This window comes from Haliotis cracherodii, unplaced genomic scaffold (genome assembly GCF_022045235.1).
Source record: "Haliotis cracherodii isolate W230 unplaced genomic scaffold, xgHalCrac1.p SCAF_34, whole genome shotgun sequence".
Classification (NCBI taxonomy): Eukaryota; Metazoa; Mollusca; class Gastropoda; order Lepetellida; family Haliotidae; genus Haliotis; species Haliotis cracherodii.
In genome coordinates, this window is record NW_027266291.1 from 1494583 (window position 1) to 1521621 (window position 27039).

Consider the following 27039-nt stretch of genomic DNA (forward strand, 5'->3'; position numbering starts at 1 on the left):
GACAATATTGGAGCAAGAGTGAGTGAGTATGGTTTTACGCTGCTTTTAGCAATATTCCAACAATATCACGGCTGGGACACCATAAATGGGCTTTACACAATGTACCCATGTAGGGAATCGAACGCGGATTTTCGGCATGACAAGGGAACGCTTTACCCACTAGGCTATCCGACCACCCTGTAGGAGCATGACATATCCCATATTCCTTCACCTGGGATGGTGAATTCTCTGTCACAGGAGGTTGGCATAAGGTGGTATAATTCCTCTATCAGTTCGACGAATGTGCAACCCTCCATGTTATCCCGCTGAGGTGAGTTGTCAGCCTGATCTTCAAAACACTCCGTTTCTGCTTCCAAGTGACTGTGGGTAGCTCACGTGGGGGATGGATAATCATAGTAGTCTGCTGGTCTACCCCGTGGGGTCCATCGTCCTCCGGTGTTCATGATTCCGGTATGATTAGATTCTGTACGACTTGCGATGGTCCATGTGTAACGGTACGAGTACGGTAGTTATCTTCATGGTCCGCGGATTGGTCGGTTGGTTGGATGATCCCATGTAGTCCATGCGGCTGGCTTGGGAGCTGTCGGTTGATGGAGATCAAACAATAAGCCGAGTGGCTGGATGGTTGGAGTGGCGTGTTGTAGCCATATGGTGTCCTTGAGGTCGGCTGGCTAAACGGTTGATCAGTCGGCTGGATTGCTGTGGGCCCATGGAGTCTGTGTGGCGACCTTACGCTGTCTTAACAGTCAGCTTGCTGGACGGCTGGTGTGTCTCATGGGTTGCCATGGATACTGTGCGGTGCCCGTACCGTATTGTCTCACGTTAAGGAAAAACCTGCTGGCTCATACCCGGCTGGTCGGATGGCTGGTTAGACGGCTGGCCCTACGGCTCAGCTGGCTGGTAGACTGGAGAAGGCCCTACGGTCGTGTGTATTGATTTGACAGGTGGCATCCCCCTATGTGGTCTAGTGTCCAGATAATTCTTCTTTGCCAGAGCTATCTCTTTCATATTCTCCATTTCTTCGTCCAGGGTTAAGAGCCTCCCCTCTAACATATTCTTCATCATCTCCTGCTGTTCTTTGAAGAGGTGTTGAATAAGACTCATAGAGAGTGCAGGAGATGGTTGATCAACTGGAGTGAGAGAAGCTGGGATGAGAGCCGATTTCATGACCTTGACCTTTCTTCTAGGCTGCCTCACTTCTCTCAGGCTTGGTTTAAGCCTCGGCTATCTTAATGAAGGTCTTTTTAGATGTGTTGGCGCACCTCTCACATCTCTTGTCCTCAGTGCAAGATGTGCTTTTGCACTAAGTGCAGTTAACATGAGGATCTCCTGTGACCATAAAATGGCTACACTTCTTGCACCAGGGAGTAGAGGGAGAGTCCATTTTGACCTAACAAACACCAAGCACCAGTTATGCTCACGTGTGGTGTGTGATCGTCACCCTTGAAGCAGCTATTAATATCAACTTATTGTCTGTTATTATAGAAAACTATTAGAATAATCTTAGATTAATGTGATTTACTACCAAGTGCTCGATTGTTACTACCATTACAATATGTGTTGACTCTAGCACACACAGGAAAAAAGGTGAGGTTCACGCCAATGCATACGTCATAGCTTGGGTGGTTACGATGCTACTTGGGAACAACTAATTGTGTGTGATTGACAGTGTAGAGGACGTCTGTTGAAAATCTGAAAATTTTAGTTGGTGTGACTGAAGCCAAAATACAGGATTTACGGCAGTGATTTAATAGAGGCAGAGAGTTCGGAAGAATTATAAGAAACATAAGAAAATATAATTAGAAAAATTTCCAAATAAATAAAAGGCACCAGTTAAATTGATGAGCATTGCATATGCCAAGTTTCATTGAAACATGTTAAAAGTCTTTCAAGTAATGGCCCAAAACGAAGCCTCGTTTGAAACTGTCAATATTGTTTCAATGAAAATGTAAAAATATATTTGGATAATCATAAAATAGCAAAAGGCACCAGTTCAGCTAATGAGTAATACACATCCCAAGTTTCGTTGAAATATGTCAACATGTTTCTATGAAAAGAAACGGAAAACAAACCCTACCCACGTTTGAAACAAAGTCAAAAATTGTTTCCATGGAAATGTAAAAAATAAAATTAGGAAAATGTAAAAGACATGGTTATTAAGTTATGGCTCGGAATAGGATGGGAATGCTGATGGGAACTGAGGCAAAAACAATATGTTTTTCCTTCCCTACCCCGCCAATTTCCAAAACAGAGAATGACATCATAATCTCACCTTTGTGAATGACTGGTGGCAGTTACATTACCAGAATCATAGCGGAATACTGTGTTTTCATCCTGAAAGTTAACATGCAAATTTTATAACACTGAATCACAAATGACAAAAACCTGCAAACATATACATATAGAAAGAAAACTGTTTGCTTTACAAGTAAAATGAAAAGTAGCCACATACCCATCCTGCCCTCAATGCCCTTAAAGTTTCCCTACAGAAACATGTCACAAACTATTTGAACTTTAACAGGGTTAGAAACTAACAGTTTTTGTCCACTAGTCCTTATAGCAAACCCCTTAAAATGGGCCAATTTCTACTAGTCCTTAGGATACCGTTACTATTGGGTAGTTTGGTAAGGACTACAGGACTAGCGCCAATTTCTAACACTGTTTTGCTTATCAAATGAGGTGACAGCTTACATGACCAATATATATTTATACTACTGACAAAAAAATAAGGGAACTAATGATTTGAATGTAGCTATCATTGAGGTGTACATGTTTGTCATGTTCATATTAATTTGCATTTGTGTTTATCAATGAGCTGAGACCTTGTGCTGATGCAACCCAAATTTCCTTGAGGACAATAAAGGGTTATCTTATCTTGTGTACAATACCATGGTGTAGCATTTGAACGAAACAAATCTAATCACTATGAAATTTCACATCATGCATGAACAGCACGTGATGCACATGCACATAGAAGCCAAAGTGTGTGTGCCTACAGGGGAAGTGACAATCACAAATGCAATCGAACTACGCACACACTTAAAAATGCCTCTGAGACAGTATCTTAATGCACAGACAAAATGGCAAATAGTGGGTACAATAGATTGGGGTACGTCAATATCCCAAGAAGTCTGAATGTTAGGAAATAAAAAGTGTAATTTCTCAACTGTGGGAAAAGTACCGTCAAACGGGTGGGGTTGCAGTGGGACCTGAGCAGGGCGGGCTTGGAAAACGACAGCAAGACAAGGCAGTCTCATTACATTAAATGCACTATGCAATAGATTCAAATCTGTCCTATGTACAATGACAGGGAGGCAAATTTCCAGATCTACCGTAAAAGGTAGAGGTTTTGCTTCTGATTCACACATTGTAGAAAATGGTGTTGGAGACGCAGTAGGGGACAGTATGCTAAGGCAATAATTCTTGACGATGATTGGTATTGGGATGGATGTGTCTTGGTGTGGGCTGGTATCAGTCATGACAGGCTTACTGATATGGTTATTGTGAATGGACTTTTGACTGGCCAGCAACATATTGACGAAATTTTTAGCAGAAATTTTGAACTGCAAGATCACAATGCCAGACCACATCGTGTCCAGGTCATCAATTATAATCTCCGATGAGAAGGCATATAGACATTGTACAAGCCTGTTAAATATTCTGACACGTTCCCAATAGAGCATCTATGGGATGTTCTTGGGAGTAGAGTGTACGCCAGAGACCCAGCACCTGCTAACATGGCCCAGTGTGAAGTAGTTGGTGGAATGGCAGGCAATACTAAGGGTAACCATACACAAGTTAATCAACAATTTGCCATAAAGGAGGACACACCAGATATACAGCTCAATGCCCAGATTATATTTACAGATACTTATCATCATTACACCTTCACTATCATTCCTTCAGTTCCCATATAACTGTTGGTAATATATTTTTATTTATCTTTGATCCCTAATGTTGTCTAATGTAGTACAACTTAACCACATGAATGTTGTCATCTTAGTTACAAAGTCATAAGCATTTCCGGAAAATGACATCCCTTTCAGATTAGGCTTAAGAATTGGTTATCAGGCAATGATTTTTGAAAACTTAGTGCAGCGGGCGGGTTTTATTTGCTTGTTTAAAAAATTATGTAGCCAAATAAACAGGTGTGCATCATCAACCTGGGAAAGGCCTCTCTACATAAACAAGCATACAAACTCCTATTGCCGCCATGACCATAATACGAGATGCATAGTAAAGAAGTGTGCATGTTAAGGGAAGTAACTGCATGCTATATTGTATCACAGTGCGGCAGACTTTATGATGATGCGGGTGGTGCCTGATAACCAAGGCTATCATATTTTTTTTAGCCTTAAGGAAAACGTGTGACCAAAGCAGTACAACCCAAAAAAGAGAACATTCCATGATTGCTACCTTTAAAGGGCAAGTGTACATAATAATGTAAACCTTTTCTTGAAGTAGACAAGAGAATGTTCATCATTTTTCTTTCATGATGTATGATTATTAAAGGTAATTTATGCACTACATTATCATGTAACCGAGTAAATCTAGTACCTAATAGCGTTAAAACAATGTGTTCGCCCAAAGGACAAAAACAGACCAGAGTTATCAGCCTTTGATATGATATCATTGGTGCCAACAAATGCAATCGTTTTGATGTGTTAGTTGAAATTCCTGTCTTTCTGCAGACTGTAGCTTGGTGATGCAACTGTGGTGATATTATGTTTTAGCATGCAGATAACTACTGAAACATGTATATGCATATATTACTCAATCCAGACTCATAACTATGGACCCAGTTTTTCAGAAGGAACATGTTTCAGAATACCATGAAGCAAAGTTTTCCATCTCAATAAACAACACTGACACTGTTCAAAAAACTTATTTGGAAAATCATTGTGTAACAGGCATTACATAACCTAGATCCAGGTATGCAGTATCGAACAAAGTACATACCGGTAATGCAGTAAAAATATTATCAAATGGGCCTGAGCCTTACTTGATATAGATAATGTCTATTTTCGTTGCTGATTTTTGTTTGAATATTTGTTGTATAATGCCTCACCCAGCAATATCCCAGCTATATGACAGCGATCTTTAAATAATCAAGTCTGGACCAGACAATCCAAAGATTGACATCATGAGCATCGATCCACACAATTGGGATATGATGACATGCATCAACCAAGTCAGTGAAATGACCACCCGATCATGTTAGTCGCCTCTTGCGACAAGCATAGTCGCCTCTTTTGGCAAGCATGGATTGCTCAAGACCTATTCTAATCCAGATCTTCATGGGTAGAGACATCTATGTTTCAGGCATCTATGTTTCAGGACTGCTTCAGGCTACATACATTTCAACAATGCACTGACCCCCAATGGCCTGATCAGTTGGGGTTGGTTTGTTTACACACTCTAAATAATCTGACAGTGTTGGCCCTTGTAATACATTCATTACTGGACATAAACATACTTAAGATCTGAGTGAGTGAGTGAGTTGGGCTTAATGCTTCTTTTTACAGTTTTCCCTTGCTTTAGAAGCGGGATAACTGCAGCAGTTTCCATGCTTTTGGGACTTCTCCTTTGGACCATATCGTGTTATACAACTCAGTGAATAAGCTTTCGGTTTGATCAGGTAGGTTTTTCAATATCTCATAACTGGTCATGTCAAGACCAGGTGCTGTGCCTTTTCTTAAGAGTGAGTGAGCGAGTTGGGTTTACCGCCGCTTTTAACAGTATTCCAGTTATATCACGGCGTGTCAGCTTAATGTGGGAGGAAAGCCCGAAGTGATGCAGGCCTCAGACGTTTACCACTTAGGTGAAACCCAGTTGCACGGGTATGGGTATGGTGCTGACAAACCTAGAAACATAATTGGGGCGAAACGAGATTCGAACCCACAATCATAGGTTTCTGGCGTGCCCAAGGGCGTGCACATCAAATCGCGGCACCTTATATGACTGGGTCACCCGTGCCCCTACTTAACATCTGAATCATGCAAGCTGTCAAAATCGATTTGCATATGGTTGGCACCTATTGCATCAAAATCAAAGAGAGATAAGCCCTGGAGGATTTTTTATAATTTAGGTTGATTCATTGTAAAAACAACTCCATTTGGGTATAACTTAACCACTGAATTCATATTTTTATTCATTTTGCAGATTTATATCAATCCTGTTTATATATTTTACCATCAAAAAGTGAAAGAAAACATGAAAGGTGTTCTCATTACATGCATAAACAGAAGTGCACCCAAAGCCTACCTATTCCTGCCTACAAAACTTTCCTACCAGAAACATGTACCGGTTTCATGAAGCATTTTTACTTGACCAAATCAGGTGACAGCTGATCTCACCAATATCTATTGATATTCACTGTTGATCCCTAATCTTGTCAATGTGGTACAACTTTGTTGTCAGAGAATGCCTCTAGCCTCTTTAAACTGAGCACTTCTAGTTGGGGAAAAATAAGCCAACTGCAGGGCAAATTTAAATAGAAAGTACCATGCCAGTAGTTACTTTAACCTTTAGTCTGCTGAATTGTTTTCACACTTCTTAGCCTGTTGGGTTAATTTTAGCATAAGGCGCTGTAAAGAGGATGGGTGATTTCAAACGGTCGGTGCTTCATTATACAAGGGCCAATTGAAGAAATATTTTGCATATTTATTCTTAATAGAAAAATACACATTATTATGTTAACAATTCCTGATGTTTTCAATCATACCAAGGTTAAGACCAAAACGAACACAAAATTTGTAAATTTTCGTGATCTTGCCTGAATTACATTATTGAAGGTAGTTTACGTTTCATGTTAGGAATGTTTTTAAATCATTAAATTGGTGCAAATTGATTTCAATAATCAGATCTCCGATATCTTAATTTTGACTGAGTATAAATTCGATGTTTTTTATTGGTAAATAACAGCACAATGGTTTTTTTATGAACCATTTCTGTAAATTTATTATCAAAACGGTAAACAGAAAAAAAACTAAATCCCTGAGGTCATCATGTCAGTTGCAGAAATACGAACATTCAAGTTTATCTAACATGTCATGTTATAAAATGTTCACCAATCCTAATTTCAAGTGTTTGGGTTGAATATTTACGATATACGAAAATACAAGTACCGTGTCATGATGCTTGCAGACGTTTGAACACCAAACATGGCGCACTTCGCCCGACCTCGGCATAAGTTATTGCTTTTTTAATATCAACAAAGTTTACATTGCCTTCATGTATATGCCTTGGCGAAAGTTGACAATCTTCTCAATCGAAGATTATTTCATTTGTCATTTTCCGTTTAATATGACAAGAGAAAAACGAAAATAAAGATTTAAATTCTGACATCAATATTTAAGGTTGTGCACCAGAAGTGATGTCACAGACAGGGGTTGGCTGCTGATAATCTTTTGTAACAAGACAATAACAGTCAATTTTGAAATATTTCGCCTGTATTATACAGAATAAACACAAATCACTACATATTATCATTAATCACCACTAATATGAAATTACAAAGTGATTTTCACGATAGAATTGGCATATTTTTAAATCCAATTGACCTTGCATGCTCCCATGACCTGGAAACGAGAGAAGATGAATCAACACGGCACATGCAAGTTTCTTGGTATCTTTTATTTGAACTTTAGTTATCAATATAAAAGGATCACCATTCCATGTCATGTTGAATATCAAGTGGTATGATTCACTTATCTGCGATGTACATGCTGATGATTTGTTTTCACTATAATAATTATGTGTATGAAGAAAATTATGCATGTGGAGTTGTTTGTTTACTGCCGTTGCCATGATCGTACAAGTTCCATCCAATCGATGATGTTACGATTCAGATTGTTTGTTTACAATAAATTTCATAGAAATTTGCTAATTTTCATAAATTAAGGAACTTGGGTGTTTTCAATTCATCAGCAAACAATAAATTATGATTGAATGTGAAAAATGATAACATTATAAAGAAAATATCGGACTGCATGCCGCTCAACGTGAAGTCAACAATGGCCGTTTCTGGTAGTTGTGTGCCAAGAGGTTTCCCGAAACTTTTTAAACTCGCGATATTTTTTTTTAAGGTAAATAAACTATTGAAAGTTTTGATGTTGAGCAAGCTGAGCATTTATGCCGGTCATACATAATTTAAATATACGCAAAGCCTTTTTGGTAAATAGATATTGCGAGTTTTGTTTGTGGGTGTCCTTATGCTATTCACCTGTCAAACTGGTTCGACAGTAGCAACACGGCTAGTGACACACTCTGTCGAACTGGTTCGACAGTAATGTTGAGAGCTTTAATGAGTACTTCATAGTCACTTCTGGTTTTATGATATCCTTTCCAGTTGGGGAAAACACATACCTAATGCAATACATCTGTAAAATGGAAAGTCTTATTCTTCTTGCCACCTTAATATGAAAGTTATATGCACTTTGGTTGAATGACCTTGAGCCTCAATTTCAGCCAACCAACTGCTGTATTATTTCTAGTTCAAATCATACCATATTTTCTTGAGTTAAGTGTGCACCCAAGTATAATTCGCTACCCCCTCTAGGTGATTCAGTATTTTGGAAAAAAGTTTTTGGAGTGCAGAATAAAAATTACATCGTATCCCTTCAGCGAATTCAGGTAAGTGAACAGGTGATAACAAACTTGGTCAATACAAATTTGAAATTTGAGATAAAACATAACAAGACATGATGATTTACTATTTAAATTGTATTTCCTGTTCTGGTAGTCATTGTTTTATATAGGTGAGGTGAAATGGGGTTTAACATCGCGTCCAAGATTATTGCACTTATATAGCGACGTGCATGCATGTGTATGTATGTGTGAGACTGCTTGTACTAGTCCGGACTAATGCCAATTTATAGTGCTAGCTCACTGAGATACCATGCCGCAGTTTAACATGAATACCCCACTCAGACACAGTATACTGACTCCGAGCCGACCAGTTCTTGTTTTAGCCCCTTAATGCCGAGCGCCAGACAGGGTAACAACAAGTACCATCTTTTAACGTCTTTTGGTATGACGGGGCCGGGGATACAACCCCGGACCTTCCGCTCTCCGGGCGGACGCTCTACCACTAGACCACGGAGGGGGTCTTGTTTTATATAGAGAGATTAAGATGATAGTGTATATTTTCTTAGAAACTAAGCTGGAAAAGGCAATCACCTGTACACATGATTTTTCCGATTTACAGGTGATTGGGTTAAAAATTACCCATTATATTCTTTCAAAGAACATTGATGCAATAATCAGGAGTATTGTTTCTAAAACTAATATTTTTGCAGGAATAACACATTCCAATATCGTGTTATATTAGTACCAGCTTTTACTGTATATATTTAAAATAATAATGATAATAATAAGCTTAGCATTTTGGTAAAGCTGAATGCCACTCCTGGATATTTTTTACATATGGAACATTTTTTACCAGTAACCGTAGATGATTGCAAAAACTTAATGTTGACATATAATAGTCAAACTACAACAAAATATGACTCTTAATGAGTCAAAGTATGGCATTTATAATATATGTATCCATTCTCTGCCAACTATAAAGTTCATTTTAAGGTGTCAATAGTGATAATCTGGCCGTGGTTGCTGTATATACCGTTGAGTTGTGAGATCTGCTGATCACTACAGTAAATCATTCCCAGACAAACAAATGTCAGGATATGATTAAGAAGGGGGTGGGGTGGGGTGGGGTGGGGTGGGTTAGGGAGACCTTGACCTTTGATGTAACATGTATACAATGTTATCATAATATACTACCTGCATACATAATACTTAAAAAAACATCTTCAGAAAATAGCATTTTAGAGAAAATAACATTTTATGAATGACATTTTATGAATGACATTTTATGAGTGACCTTCACTGTGACCTTGACCTGATCCTGGTCATTCACGATCTTTCCCAATTTGGTACCCACCCTTAGGAAGGCATGCACCAAGTTTCACTGACCTACAGTCAGGGCAAACAAACAATTGTTCAGATTATATGGCCTTGCAGATGACCTTGACCCTTGACATGAAATATTAATAAATACAGTGTGAATTAAACTGTTTGCAAGAAACTTAATGATGGGGACATTTGACGTGACCTTCACACATCACAAGTACAGAAGAAATCGCTGATGTATTGCTTATCATTGATACATGTCTTGTATCATTATGAATTAGAATAAAATAACTTGAATTTGACAATAACTTTAGCAATAAGTTTATTCATTTCTATTACATTGATGAATATAATTATCAATCATCAAAGCTGGTTTACTACTATCGCAATACTATTGGACTAGTGTCGGATACTTCTAAAATACAATCAAAATAGTGCAAATAGCCCCAATAGTCAGAAGTCAAATAATGAGTGAATGACCTTGACATATGACACGACCAGGGGTCCGGAAACCGTCATATGCGCCGGACATGTCCGATTGGGAATCTCAAATGTCTAGTTTAAAATATTGCTTACCGGACATTTAAATTTTTCTGTCCGGACATTTAAATTTTTCTGTCCCGACATTCTTAACAGTTAGGACTGAGCAGTTTCTGTCTGCAGTTGTAACACAATGAAGGTTATCTACACTGACAAGCTTTGTTTGTTTTGATTGCTGTAAATACATCGTACCGACAATGATCACTGTAATAGGCAATAAACTGAGTTGACACTGATTAATCGAGGATTAATTACTGAGAACATCTTGTTAATTTGCGTGAAAGGTGTTTACAACTGTACATAAATACCATCGATGTACCTCATTATCCTCACAATGCTCAGAAAAGAAGCGAAAGCGTGACGATAGCCAGTCGCCGATGCAGATCAGTCAAGTGGATCTGGCAAACCCTCAAAGTCTGAATGATCATTTTGTAAGTCGTGGCTAACGACTTTCACCTGGTTGACATACAATGAGGATTTGCAGATTTTATTGTTTTCAGTAGCTAGTCGTATATTGAATCTTGATTGACCGCCATTTTGCTTTCTGTGACGATCAATATCAAATTTCTTTATGGTCAATAATTAAGTACAGATGAAAAAGTATTCAAATAACTATTGCTATCAATGATTATATTATCTGTCTTGTTTTTAAAAAATCTTTAGTTTAAAAAAAATCTTTTCCCGTGAGGTCACGTGATAACCAAATATGGGATAATAGTCTCGATCCAAATGTTACAATGCGTAAACTTGAGCAGACTCATGAATATTAATCAGACCGTTCACAACGTAACAGATCGTTATTATAACAGAAACAAACGTATGTTTTCCATATATATCTAAAATGATATTATTTGTTATAATTGTCCGGTGAATTAAACAATTTAAATTGAAACAATTCATAATTCATCATATTATGAATACGTAACAACTTGTAATTTGTGTGTAAAAAGTCGTACTAAAATACGCTGTTTGAAGGGGGCGTGGCATAAATGTAAATGTCCGATTGGGATTTTAAATTTTCCGGACCCCTGGACACGACCATGACTTATGACAGATATGGAGTAACTTATTTAGAATCTATTATTAACAGGAAAATGCTTTGATTTCTCATGAAATAATTAACAATTTCCTATGACTTGAGCCATGTTTCATAATTCGACCTCTTACTGACCACCACCTTAAAGTAAATGTAGGTCACCTAAAGATTGATTTAATGAAGAGTCCACCCTAAGGAATTTATATACCAATCATCAAATTTCAGTCATAGAGGGGCCTGCCTAAATATCCAACTATATAATTTGGTTAAATCTATGACAAAACTTACTGACCTCCATATCCTTGCTGTTCCTGTCTCGTGGAGGTGAACCATGGCTGTAGGTAGGGCTAGAGGATTCTGACGAACTGAGATCACTGTCAGGGAGAGACAGGGCGGAGTCACTGGTTGCGGTTGTTGTCTCAGGGACGTGCAACTTGTTTGGGGGACAGAATACTTTTGACTCATCTACAGCTAACACTTGATTCTCAGGTAAAAATGCTGAAAACAGGCAAAATTCAAAATGAAAATACTTTACAAAAATTGAGCCACAAGGCTCTGTCTGCAGCTCACCTATAAACTTATGAAGTAATAATCTGATGACACATTATCCCAATTTTGATGCAAATATCTGTAGTGCTTAAAAGAAAAATTGGTGCTAAAACTTCTAAAAAGAAATAAAGTATAACAATAATATTATATGACAACAATAGTTATCATTTTTAATAATTAAAAAAATACTACCTCCATTACATCAGTGACAGATATCCTGTATTTCGGCTGTCATCACATTATAAAAAATTTCAAAACTCTTCACTGCAAACTCTTCATAACCTAAATCACTGCACATGCACAGTCTTCACTTGCTTCCAACATCAGCATTCTAGATGCAGAATAGTCAGGAGGTGGGTCAGTTTACTCCTGATGTAATAGAGGTAGCATTCTATGAATCATAATGATAACAATTTTTTGACAATTCTTACAAATACAAAATCTTTATTACGTCAGTGCAAGAATATACCCAAAGAAATAGTGGCTTCTGACGTCATGGATAGTTAACGGTCTAATGAATCTAAAAATAAAATTATCCTAAACTCCATGATTTCCATCAAAATTAGATTCTTTCCCTAAATCCAGTTTTCTTTTGGTACCTAACTCTTCCAACAAACCATTCTAGTTGTGATGACTAATATGAGGTGCATATAATCCTGACATCACCATAAAAAGGCCCATTTTCTAAATAATACCAAGGAGATATGCATGTGTGAAAGTCTTTCATGGAATGGGTGATATTTTTATTCCAAAAGGCAATAACTCTCCTTTTGAAATGATATAAGCAATGGGCCAACCTGTCGCTTCCAGTCTGGTTCCGGGATCAATGCATGCTGCTACAACTAGTGACTTGAAGAGACGGAGCCAAGCTAAAGCGTTACCCTGTTGCACCTTCATTCAAAAACGGTCATTTACAACTGAATATTTTTAACTAGCACATATTTTGTAGTGATTATTAGTTTAGAACATCAACACTTATGGAGTCTTCAACTAAAAGATGAATTGACACGATGGAAGATAGCGGGAAATACGTAATGAAAAACAGAATATTGCCACAGTATTTTCTACGTCAGAAAACAAGGAGGCATTCTGTCAGTCTTGGCTAACATGATTAAATAATGCAAACTCATTTTATTTATCATTCAGCCTTTGTGTTATATCCCACAACAATTCGAAGCATTCAAATCTCAACAAATACTACCATGGACTTCAATGAAGTAAAATTGGAGATACGCCTACATTTGCAGCACACAGACATCTTTGACAGGCCTTTACCACTGATCTTTTTAGTAAGTTTACATCAATGCCTTTACAAATAGTTTAAGAAGAAAAAACATTCAAAATAATAAAACAACTGATTTTAAATGTTACTTTTCATATCAAAATTGAAGTTGCTTCTGAATATTAAAATATATATTCTGACATTATCTTTTAGAAATATGCCAAATGAAAATCTACCATGCCTCTATCAAGCAATCAGTTACTTAGTTGCAATTATTAGTCATCATTACCCATAATATTCTGCCCCTTATAACATGTGTCCCACCATTAAGTGCTTTGAGTCATCACAGGTTTTTATTCATTGATCCATCATTTCATACAGAATTCTGATACTCATGCTCTGAAAATAGTAGTAAATTACAGAGATGCCCCAACAAACAACAAATCATACTGACTACCCCACAAAATGTATATTATACATAAATAGATGTAAATCATAGTATAATCTTCTTGTTTTAGTAACATTATATATATATTCATATGATGACAAATTATTTCCCATACAAACCCTCACACTATCCTGCTGTAGCTATGTATCCTGATTTTTATTCAACAGTGTATTATGGTTCTGTTCAGATGAACAAAACTTTCCAAATGAAGAGCTGGTTTTCTTGGGGGAATTAGTCAGCAAAGAGCCAGAGTCACAGGAGACTAATTACAATTCTATTTACAAGAACAATTTACAATGAACATATAACAATATCTTAGAATATAGCTGAGGGTGCCACTGAGAGTCAGTACAACCCTCTGGGCTGTAGGAGAGAGGTCTGCTTGGTATTAGCGGCAAACCCCTTCTGCTTAACACAGTTGTTGCATTAAGTGTTTGAGAGGTCGCCTTCTGCTCAAGCAATTTCGGCTGACCTGTCCCTCTTTGGGACTCCTGTGTGTGAGTAGGGTACACATAACTATTGTGAGTTTGGTATTCACATAATTTCTGTTTTTGAATTGACATGATTTCTATTTTCGTATATAATTTCATTTTTATCCTTGGTTGCTCTGTTTATATACGCTCGAGAAGCTGTCCATCTTTCAGAAACAGAGTTAGTTTGGGCTTTGCTATTGCATCTCTTGGCTTTAGAAGATCTATGACAGATAGCGGATCTAACTGCAATTCTTGTTTTAAACGAACCCGGGCTGGGGCATTGTCTTGACATTCTAGTAACAAAATATTGTTGACTGTTTTTGGCCTGGAGTTTCTGCCACTGATGGCTTGAAGTGCACTTAGCGAGTCTGATAGGACGACTGCCTTTGCTTCCGGAAGTTCCGGTGTGAGTTTGCGTGCATGATGAATTGCCTCCAATTCAGCAGTGAATACTGACTGACCATCAGGCAGGCGAACCGAATGTGCTTGGGGTTTGGAGCTGTGGATATGGATTCACGTACTAATATCCCAGATGGCTTTAGCAAAGCTCCAGATAAGCTGCGTATCTGCGTATCACTGTAAAATATAATCCAAGCGTATCAAATACGCAACGAACATTACAGATACGCTACAAAAATAAAACGTGTGCGTATCATCAAAATATTGTGAAGTAACCCTGCGTATTCGATTAGCAAATCAGCAACCTATTTTGAAAAAAACGTTTGCCATCACACTTGCTTGTGGAGTAATCGTGGTATTTTTGAGTCCTATAAAGCTCTCGAACCCACACGACACCAGTTTGCAGGGACTAGATGAATAGTGTTTTTTAATATTTAACTTAAATACCCACATGTGTAAAAACTAGTGGGTAACAGAAATTTGAATACGCAGATGGAATTACTGATACCCAATGATTTTAAAATGCATGGGTAAAATACCCACAACACCAAAAGCTTATCTGGAGCTCTGCTTTAGTGAGGATTTTTTGGAGCTAAGGCTTCATCTCGAGTGTTTTTGTCTTGCCATATCTTTTTTACCAAAGGGTTTGATGTTCATCCCCAGAACAATAATATTGCCTGCTCTCTTCTTAGTTTAAATGGGAGTTCTCCCGTTTCTACTTATATTGCTTCTAGTGGCCTGTGGCCAGCATTAGGGCTTGTATTGTATTCTGTCTAGGCGGCTCAAGACAGTATTTGATGCTGCCTTACAACCATAGTCAATTTTTGATCTGAAAAGAGATTTGTAGAGGTCCAGCTGAGTGTCCCTCAATGTGCCCCAAGATGTGCCTGAAATTGCCCATAATACATTCAGGTCTTTTTGACATCTGTTTTCCACATATTCTATATGTTTGCACCAAGTGAGGTGTTGATCAAGCATCACCCCAAGAAATATTGCGTATTTTTCTAATTTGATTGGTTTGCCTTTTATGGAGACACAGGGTATCATAGCATCTTTCCCGTGGCGTTTGAATAGAACACCAACAGTTTTTTCACTTGAAAAGGTGAATCCCCATTTATTGCACCTTTGATCTACTCCGTCCAGGGCTGACTGGAGTGTTTTTCTGATTTGTGAAATATCTGTGCTTTACCCATATTGCTCCGTCATCAGCGAATTTTGAAGTTTGGGTAGGAGAGTTGACATCGTCAAAAAGATCATTGATCATGATGTTAAACAGAGTTGGGCTTAAAATGCTGCATTGTGGCGTGCCATTGGATCAGATTGATTATTAGGGCTCCAAGCCGAAAGGCTGTAGAGCCCTATTGTAATCGTTCGATTTATTATTAGGGCTCCAAGCCGAAAGGCTGTAGAGCCCTATTGTAATCGTTCGATTTATTATTAGGGCTCCAAGCCGAAAGGCTGTAGAGCCCTATTGAAATCGTTCGATTTATTATTATTATTATTATTATTATTTATTATTTATTATTCCGCCGATTTTTGTACCAGACCTAGCAAAATCACCACTTGCTCGATTCTGTTCAAATTTTGTGTGTGTATGTAGACCGTTGGGTACTAGTGCCCGCCAAAAACCCAAGGCCGTAGGCCCAAAGGCTAAGGGCAGATAACCAAAAAACCAGATTTTTTTAAAGATGTATTTCGTCCTATTGCTCGGCAACTGCTTATCCGATTACTTTGAAACCTTGCATGTATCTGCTGCTTGAGCTGCATGACATTTTTTGTTCTTTGGCTTTTGTCATTGGTCACGTGGTTTGGCAGCCATATTGGATTCAAGGTTTTTACAGTGTCTTTTGGGTACCTGTCTTCAAATGCAAACAACTTTGAGTCCACTGCATGAAATGCTTTCAAACTTTCTGATAATTGTCTCCATACATAACACATCAAACCTTAATAGCCGATTTTGGATATCTTTTTTCGTTGCGGACATATTGGATTTTGATTTTGATCATTTTTTTCACCGAAATGTTACTTTTAAGATCATAGCTTCTAAGGTTCTTAACAGAAACTATTGAACGTTTGCATAAAGTTTTAATACTATATGTACCTAATTTTATTTCTGGGTTGCATACTGAAAGCTCCACCGCTTGGTGGTAGTATTTGATTTTAGTAAAAAATTAGACTTGAGTACAAATACTGAAGGAAGCGCCTCATAAATCTACCATAAACCTCCATTCACTGGCTTTGCAGATACCCAAGCGTTCTCCACAGTCTTTTCAGTATTATGTGTACTACCCTTGATGATCAGGGTTAGAATTGGCCTTTTTCAACCGATGCTTGTCTCAAGAGGCAACTACAGTAAGCTTGTCACATGAGGCGACTGATCGGATCGGGTGGTCAGACTCGCTGACTTGGTTCTTCATTTCTCAATTGCCAATTGCTATGGTACCTTACTTTTGACGGCGTTATTAAAAGCAAACCATTTGTGGATTAGAATATGGTCGAGGTCGGAAATGGGTTAAGTACAATCTGGGAAACTGTGGCACACGCCAATTTGGTAGCGGCAGTGTCCTGAAAACGGTGACAATCTTTTGACGGAGTTCGTACAAGCAAACCAAATGCAGAATCGAACATGGTCGAAGTAAAACATGGGTTAAGAACACACTGGGACACATGTGGTGATGTCTCACAAGCGGTTTATTACATTTGACGGCGTTGTCGCAACCAAACCATATGCGGATTCGAACATGGTCGAAGTCAAACATGGGTCAAGAACACACTGGGACACATGTGGTGATGTCTCACAAGCGGTTCCTTACATTTGATGGCGTTGGTACAAACAAACCATATGCGGATTCGAACATGGTCTAGTCAAACTTGGGTTAAGAACACACTGGGACAAATGTGGTGATGTCTCACAAGCGATTCCTTACATTTGATGGCGTTGGTACAAATAAACCATTTGAGGATTCGAACATGGTCGAAGTTGGAAATTGGTAAAATCATCCTGGGACACCCAGGCACATGTCAATTTTGTAGTGGTGATGTCTCACCAGAGGTTCTTTACATTTGACGGCGTTGGTACAGGTAAACCCTTTGAGGATTCGAATATATGAAAGAGGTGGGAAACAGGTTTAGCACTTTATCTCAGCAATGCGACAGGAACCCAGGACCCGGACGAACGCAGAACGCTAATCCGTTTGACTGGAGCCCAACTGACAAAGAAGTTACAGCCTGTTAAAGAGTCACCAAGCCGAAAGGCTGAAGAGTCCCAGTGTTAGCGTTTGATTTAATATTATTATTATTCCGCCGATTTTTGTACCAGAGCTAGAAAAATAACCACTGGCTCGATTTTGTTCAAATTTTGTGTGTGTATGAGGACCGATAGGTACTAGTGCCCGCCAAAAACTGAAGGCCGTAGGCGGAAAGGCCAAGGGCAGATAACTAAAAGAACAGAATATTTTGAAGATGTATTTCGCCCTATTGCTCCACAACCGCTTATCTTATTACTTTGAAGCCTAGCATGTATCTGCTGCTTGAGCTGCTTGACATTTTATGTTCTTTGACTTTGGTCATTGGTCTCGTGGTTTGGCAGCCATATTGGATTCAAGGTTTTCATAGTGTTTTGGGGTACCTGTCTTCAAATGCAAACAACTTTGAATCCACTGAATGAAATGCTTTCAAACTTTCTGATAATTGTCTCCATACACAACACATCAAACGTTAATAGCCGATTTTGGATATCTTTTTTAGTTGCGGCCATATTGAATTTTGATTTTGGTCATTTTTTTCAACGAAATTTTGCTTTAAAGATCATATCTTGTAAGGTGCTCCACAGAAACTATTGCAAGTTTACATGAAGTTAGTGTGCCATATGCATCTCATTTATTGTTATTGGTTGTATGCTAAAAGTAACACCGCTTGGTGGTAATATTTGATTTATATTTGGGACACCCCTGGAACACGCCAATTTCGTAGCGGCGATTTCCGGTGACTATCTTTTGACAGAGTTGGCACAAGCCAACCTTTTATGGATTCGAACATGTTCGAGGTCGGAAATGGTTTTAGAACAGACCTGGACACCCTGGCACACGCCACTTTCCTTGCGACGATACCCTGCAAGTGGTGCCTACATTTGACGTATTTGGTTCAAGGAAACCCTTTGAGGATTCGAACATGGAGGTTTGGGCACAGTGTTTCTTGGAGCCCGCCATTGCTGCTTGCAGCTTTAATTATTATTTATTATTATTAGGGCTCCAAGCCGAAAGGCTGTAGAGCCCTATTGAAATTGTTCGATTTATTATTATTATTATTATTTATTATTATTATTATTATTTATTATTCCGCCGATTTTTGTACCACACCTAGCAAAATAACCACTGGGTCGATTATGTTCACATTTTGTGTGTGTATGTGGACTGTTGGGTACTAGTGCCCGCCAAACACCCAAGGCCGTAGGCCCAAAGGCCAAGGGCAGATAACTAAATGAACATAATTTTTTGAAGATGTATTTCGCCCTATTGCTCCGCAATGGCTTATCCGATTACTTTGAAACTTAGCATGTATCTGCTGCTTAAGCTGCTTGACATCTTTTGTTCTTTGACTTTGGTCATTGGTCACGTGGTTTGGCAGCCATATTGGATTCAAGGTTTTTACAGTGTCTTTTGGGTACCTGTTTTCAAATGCAAACAACTTTGAGTCCACTGCATGAAATGCTTTCAAACTTTCTGAGAATGGTCTCCATACAGAACACATCAAACGTTAATAGCCGATTTTGGATATCTTTTTTAGTTGCGGCCATATTGGAATTTGACTTTGATCATTTTTTTCACCCAAATTTTACTTTAAAGATCATATCTTATAAGGTTCTTAACAGAAACTATGGAAAGTTTGCATAAAGTTTTGATATTATATGTACCTAAACTTTTTCTGGGTTGCATACTGAAAGTACCACCGCTTGGTGGTATTATTTGATTTTAGTAAAATGTGAGAATTGAGTACAAATACTGAAGGAAGCGCCTCATAAATCTACCATAAACCCCCATTCACTGGCTTTGCAGATACCCAAACGTTCTCCACAGTCTTCTTCAGTATTATGTGTACTACCCTTGACGATCAGGGTTAGAATTGGCCTTTTTCAACCGATGCTTGTCTCAAGAGGCAACCATGCTTGTCACAGGAGGCGACTAATCAGATCGGGTGGTCAGACTCGCTGACTTGGTTCTTCATTTTTCAATTGCCAATTGCTATGGTACCTTATTTTTGACAGCGTTGTTAAAAGCAAACCATTTGCGGATTAGAATATGGAGGTCGGAAATGGGTTAAGTACACTCTGGGAAACTGTGGGACACGCCAATTTGGTAGCGGTAATGTCCTGAAAACGGTGACTATCTTTTGACGGAGTTGGTACAAACAAACCATATGCAGATTTGAACATGGTAGTAGTCAAACATGGGTTAAGAACACACTGGGACACATGGGGTGATGTCCCGCAAGCGGTTCCTTACATTTGATGGCGTTGGTACAAACAAACCATTTGAGGATTCGAACAGGGTCGAATTTGGAAATTGGCTTAAACATCCCGGGACACCCAGGCACATGTCAATTTAGTAGTGGTGATGTCTCACAAGAGGTTCTTTACATTTGACGGCGTTGGTACAGGTAAACCCTTTGAAGATTCGAATATATGAACGAGGTAGGAAACAGGTTTTAGCACTTTATCTCAACAATGCGACAGGAACCCGGTGCCCGGAGGAACGCAGAACGATAATCCATTTGACTTGAGCCCAACTGACAAAGAAGTTACAGCCTGTTGAAGAGTCACCAACCCGAAAGGCTGAAGAGTCCCAATGTTAGCGTTTGATTTAATATTATTATTATTCCGCCGATTTTTGTACCAAAGCTAGAAAAATAACCACTGGCTCGATTATGTTCACATTTTGTGTGTGTATGTGGACCGGTGGGTACTAGTGCCCGCCAAAATCCCAAGGCCGTAGGCCCAAAGGCCAAGGGCAGATAACTAAAAGAACAGAATATTTTGAAGATGTATTTCGCCCTATTGCTCCGCAACCGCTTATCCGATTACGTTGAAACCTAGCATGTATCTGCTGCTTGAGCTGCTTGACATTTTTGTTCTTTGACTTTGGTCATTGGTCACAAGGTTTTTTGGGCACCTGTCTTCAAATACTATCTCCTCTGAATCCACTGCATGAAATGATTTCAAACTTTCTGAGAATTGTCTCCATACAGAACACAACAAATTAGCATAGCCGTTTTTTTATATCTTTTTTAGTTGCGGCCATATTGGATTTTGATTTTGATCATTTTTTTCACCAAAATTTTACTTTAAAGATCATATCTTATAAGGTTCTTAACAGAAACTATGGAAAGTTTGCATAAAGTTTTGATACTATATGTACCTAATTTTTTTCTGGGTTGCATACTGAAAGCACCACCGCTTGGTGGTATTATTTGATTTTAGTAGAATGTGAGACTTGAGTACAAATACTAAAGGAAGCGCCTCATAAATCTACCATAAACCCCCATTCACTGGCTTTGGAGACACCCAAATGTTCTCCACAGTCTTCTTAAGTATTATGTGTACTACCCTTGACGATCAGGGTTAGAATTGGCCTTGTTCAACCGATGCTTGTCTCAAGAGGCAACTATGCTTGTCACAGGAGGCGACTAATTGGATCGGGTGGTCAGACTCGCTGACTTGGTTCTTCATTTTTCAATTGCCAAATGCTATGGTACCTTATTTTTGACAGGGTTGTTAAAAGCAAACCATTTGCGGATTAGAATATGGAGGTCGGAAATGGGTTAGGTACACTCTGGGAAACTGTGGGACACGCCAATTTGGTAGCGGTAATGTCCTGAAAACGGTGACTATCTTTTGACGGAGTTGGTACAAGCAAACCATATGCGGATTCGAACATGGTAGTAGTCAAACATGGGTTAAGAACACACTGGGACACATGGGGTGATGTCTCGCAAGCGGTTCCTTACATTTGATGGCGTTGGTACAAACAAACCATTTGAGGATTCGAACAGGGTCGAAGTTGGAAATTGGTTTAAACATCCCGGGACACCCAGGCACATGTCAATTTAGTAGTGGTGATGTCTCACAAGAGGTTCTTTACATTTGACGGCGTTGGTACAGGTAAACCCTTTGAGGATTCAAATATATGAACGAGGTGGGAAACAGGTTTTAGCAGTTTATCTCAACAATGCGACAGGAGCCCGGGGCCCGGAGGAACGCCGAACGATAATCCATTTGACTTGAGCCCAACTGACAAAGAAGTTACAGCCTGAAGAGTCACCAACCCGAAAGGCTGAAGAGTCCCAGTGTTAGCGTTTGATTTAATATTATTATCATTCCGCCGATTTTTGTACCAGAGCTAGAAAAATAACCACTGGCTCGATTATGTTCACATTGTGTGTGTGAATGTGGACCGGTGGGTACTGATGCCCGCCAAAATCCCAAGGCCGTAGGCCCAAAGGCCAAGAACAGAATATTTTGAAGATGTATTTCGTCCTATTGCTCCGCAACCGCTTATCCGATTACGTTGAAACCTAGCATGTGTCTGCTGCTTGAGCTGCTTGACATCTTTTGTTCTTTGACTTTGGTCATTGGTCACATGGTTTGGCAGCCATATTGGATTCAAGGTTTTCACAGTGTTTTTAGGGTACCTGTCTTCAAATGCAAACAACTTTGAGTCCACTGCATGAAATGCTTTCAAACTTTCTGATAATTGTCTCCATACATAACGCATCAAACATTAATAGCTGATTTTGGATATCTTTTTTAGTTACGGTCGTATTGAATTTTGATTTTGATCATATTTTTCAAAGAAATTTTGCTTTGAAGATCATATCTTGTAAGGTTCTCCACAGAAACTATTGCAAGTTTACATGAAGTTAGTGTGCCATATGCATCTCATTTATTGTTATTGGTTGTATGCTAAAAGTAACACCGCTTGGTGGTAATATTTGATCAATACTTTGGACACCCCTGGAACACGGCAATTTCGTAGCGGCGATTTCCGGTGTTCATCTTTTGACAGAGCTGGTACAAGCAAACACTTTATGGATTCGAACATGTTCGAGGTCGGTAATGGTTTTAAAACAGACCTGGACACTCTGGCACACGCCAATTTCCTTGCGACGACACCCTGCAAGTGGTGCCTACATTTGACGGAGTTGGTTCAAGGAAACCCTTTGAGGATTCGAACATGGACGTTTGGGCACAGTGTTACTTGGAGCCCGCCATTGCTGCTTGCAGCTTTAATTATTATTATTATTATTATTATTTATTATTATTTATTATTATTTATTATTCTGCCGATTTTTGTACCTGCCCTAGCAAAATAACCACTAGCTCGATTTTGTTCAAATTTTGTGTGTGTTTGTAGACCATTGGGTACTAGTGCCCGCCAAAAAGCAAAGGCCGTAGGCCCAAAGGCCAAGGGCAGATAACTGAAAAACAAGTATTTTTTTACGATATATTTTGCCCTGTTGCTCCACAACCGTTTGTCCGTTTACTTTCAAACCTTGCATGTATCTACTGCTTTAGTTGCTTGATAATTTTTGTTCTTTGACTTTGGTCATTGATCACGTGGTTTGGCAGCCATATTGGATTCAAGGTTTTGCCAGGGTTTTTTGGGCACCTGTCTTCAAATACTATCTCCTCTGAATCCACTGCATGAAATGATTTCAAACTTTCTGAGAATTGTCTCCATACAGAACACAACAAATTAGCATCGCCATTTTCGATATCTTTTGTAGTTGCGGCCATATTGGATTTTGATTTTGATCATTTTTTTCACCGAAATTTTACTTTTAAGATCATAGCTTGTAAGGTTCTTGACAGAAACTATTGAAAGTTTGCATGAAACTTTGAGACTATATGGAGCTCATTTTGTCCTGGGTTGCATACTGAAAGCACCACTGCTTGGTGTGGTATTATTCGATTTAAGTAAAAAAATCAGACTTGAGTACAAATACTGAAGGAAGCGCCTCATAAATCTACTACAAACCCCCATTCACTGGCTTTGCAGATACCCTCGCGTTCTCCACAGCCTTGTTCAATATTATGTGTACTACCCTTGACGACCAGAGTTAGAATTGGCCTTTTTCAACCTATGCTTGTCTCAAGAGGCAACTATGCTTGTCACAGGAGGCGACTAATCGGATCGGGTGGTCAGACTCGCTCTCAATTGCCAATTGCTACGGTACCTTATTTTTGACAGCGTTGTTTAAAGCAAACCATTTGCGGATTAGGATATGGTCGAGGTCGGAAATTGGTTTAGTACACTCTGGGAAACTGTGGCACACGTAAATTTGGTAGCGGTAATGTCCTGCAAACAGTGACTATCTTTTGACGGAGTTGGTACAAGCAAACTATATGTGGATTCGAACATGGTCGACGTCAAACATGGGTTAAGAACACACTGGGACACATGTGGTGATGTCTCACAAGCGGTTCATTACATTTGACGGAGTTGGTACAACCAAACCATTTTGGGATTCGAACATGGTCGAAGTCAAACATGGGTTAAGAACATACTGGGACACGTGTGGTGATGTTTCACAAGCGGTTTATTACATTTGATGGCGTTGGTACAACCAAACCATTTGGGGATTCGAACATGGTCGAAATCAAACATGGGTTAAGAACATACTGGGACGCGTGTGATGATGTTTCACAAGCGGTTTATTACATTTGATGGCGTTGGTACAACCAAACCATTTGGGGATTCGAACATGGTCGAAGTCAAACATGGGTTAAGATCACACTGGGACACGTGTGGTGATGTCTCACAAACGGTTCATTACATTTGACGGAGTTGGTACAAGCAAACCATATGCGGATTCGAACATGGTCGAAGTCAAACATCGGTTCAGAACACACTGGGACACATGTGGCGATGTCATGCAAGTGGTTCATTACATTTGATGGCATTGGTACAAACAAACCATTTGAGGATTCGAACAGGGTCGAAGTTGGAAATTGGTTAAAACATCCTGGGACACCCAGGTCAATTTAGTAGTGGTGATGTCTCACAAGAGGTTCTTTACATTTGACGGCGTTGGTACAGGTAAACCCTTTGAGGATTCGAATATATGAACGAGGTGGGGAACAGGTTTAGCACTTTATCTCAGCAATGCGACAGGAACCCGGGGCCCGGACGAACGCAGAACGCTAATCCGTTTGACTGGAGCCCAACTGACAAAGAAGTTACGGCCTGTTAAAGTGTCACCAAGCCGAAAGGCTGAAGAGTCCCAGTGTTAGCGTTTGATTTAATATTATTATTATTCCGCTGATTTTTGTACCAGAGCTAGAAAAATAACCTCTTGCTCGATTTTGTTCACATTTTGTGTGTGTATGTGGACCGTTGGGTACTAGTGCCCTCCAAAAACCCAAGGCCGTAGGCCCAAAAGCCAAGGGCAGATAACTAAAAGAACAGAATGTTTTGAAGATATGTTTCACCCTATTGCTCAGCAACCGTTTATCCGATTACTTTGAAACCTTGCATGTATCTGCTGCTTCAGCTGCTTGACACTTTTTGTTCTTTGACTTTGGTCATTGGTCACGTGGTTTGGCAGCCATTATGGATTCAAGGTTTCCACAGTGTTTTTTGGGGTACCTGTCTTTAAACGCAAAGAACTCCGGGTCCACTGCATGAAATGCTTTCAAACTTTTTGATAATTATCTCCATACATAACGCATCAAACTTTAGTAGCCGATTTTGGAATTCTTTTTTTGTTACGGCCGTATTGAATTTTGATTTTGATCATTTTTTTTCAATGAAATTTTGCTTTAAAGATCATATCTTGTAAGGTTCTCCACAGAAACTATTGCAAGTTTACATGAAGTTAGTGTGCCATATGCATCTCATTTATTGTTATTGGTTGTATGCTAAAAGTAACACCGCTTGGTGGTAATATTTGATTTATATTTGGGACACCCCTGGAACCAGCGGCGATTTCTGGTGACTACCTTTTGACAGAGTTGGAACAAGCCAACCTTTTATGGATTCGAACATGTTCGAGGTCGGTAATGGTTTTAGAACAGACCTGGACACCCTGGCACACGCCATTTTCCTTGCGACGATACCCTGCAAGTGGTGCCTACATTTGACGGATTTGGTTCAAGGAAACCCTTTGAGGATTCGAACATGGACGTTTGGGCACAGTGTTTCTTGGAGCCCGCCATTGCTGCTTGCAGCTTTAATTCCCTATTTTAACTGATAGCGACCTGTCTTGCAGGAAGCTGTCTATGAAGTTTGCCATGTTCCCTTCTACTCCATTTTGTGCAAGTTTTGTGAGGAGTCCGTCATGCCATACCATGTCTTAAGGCTTTGCTGAAGTCCAGAAATACTGCGGCTAGGTACTGTCTGTTTAATTGAGCTTTTTTTATTTCATTTTCTAGTCCTAGAATATGATATGGACACAAGTTTCTCTTCCTGAAGCCACTTTGGTCAGGTTTGATGTGGTTGCCAGTTTCAAGGTGATGCATGAGCCTTTTCATAACCATGGCTTCCATAGCTTTGCACATGTTTGAGGTGAGTGAGATCAGTCGATAAGAGTTTGATAGGGCTTTGTCTTTCCTAGAAATATAATTGGGGCGAACCGGGATTCGAACCCATAATCATAGGTTTCTGGCGTGCCCAAGGGATGCAACTCTGCACAGCGAATCGCTTGCAACGACGTTCATACAATGTTTGACCCTCACTCTATGAAGGTTCATACTCCAATGAACTCACACAAAGTGAAAGTCAATTCTTATAATTTTTTATCACAATTTCTGACCTAAAGGATGTAGGCCAAGATCTAACACAATTTTATTTAGCAAGTGTGACTTCATGTTTACACTGACAGTCATAAAACAACCATCTATATCGCGGAATAAAATAGTTCCTAAAAAAAAGAGGTGGCATGAGCGTATGGATGCACAACTTGCTCTTCAGAAACATCTTACGCAACACGTGTTCAAATAATATCACTTTTAGACAAGAAAGGTCTGTAAAGAACTACCTCGGTAAGTCAGTCACAATGACAACATGGCATAATACATTTACATCAAGTACAAGACGTCAAAATGGCTGACACGATAAACGTGACAGGAGAGATTTCCGAAGTAGTTAATGAACTTCGTGGCGGTAACATGTGTTAGTCATCATTGATCAACTGACCGATCATTGATAGGTGATTAAAGATGCGTCAAACAGACACGAAGGTAAATTCGTAGATTGCTGGAGACGGTCACTGTCAGCCTAGACACGGATCGAGTCGATACTGACGATAGTTTGGATGTGCATCTCTTCGTTTGTTCACATCTTCGTTTGTTCAATAGGATGGGCCATAGCGAGGACATTTGTGAACAATCATGCAGTCAAGCTCTCTTACGTTTCTCAATGTATACTGAAACGCTGAGACCAAGATTAAAGGTTCTAACTAATCA

At 39.2% G+C, this 27039-nt stretch overlaps 1 protein-coding gene across 6 annotated transcripts in view; it reads right to left on the minus strand.

The window, feature by feature from the left end:
- The window catches only part of LOC139477709 (MAP kinase-activating death domain protein-like), a 218740-nt gene that overhangs the window by 102078 nt on the left and 89623 nt on the right, over positions 1–27039 (minus strand). For all 6 annotated transcript variants that reach the window (XM_071260100.1, XM_071260099.1, XM_071260101.1 and 3 more), the window contains exons 12-13: positions 11781–11986; positions 2273–2334 (exon numbers count right to left, since the gene is read on the minus strand). In XM_071260100.1, coding sequence (XP_071116201.1) covers positions 2273–2334; positions 11781–11986 — 268 coding nt within the window. The remainder of the gene's footprint in view (positions 1–2272; positions 2335–11780; positions 11987–27039) is intronic.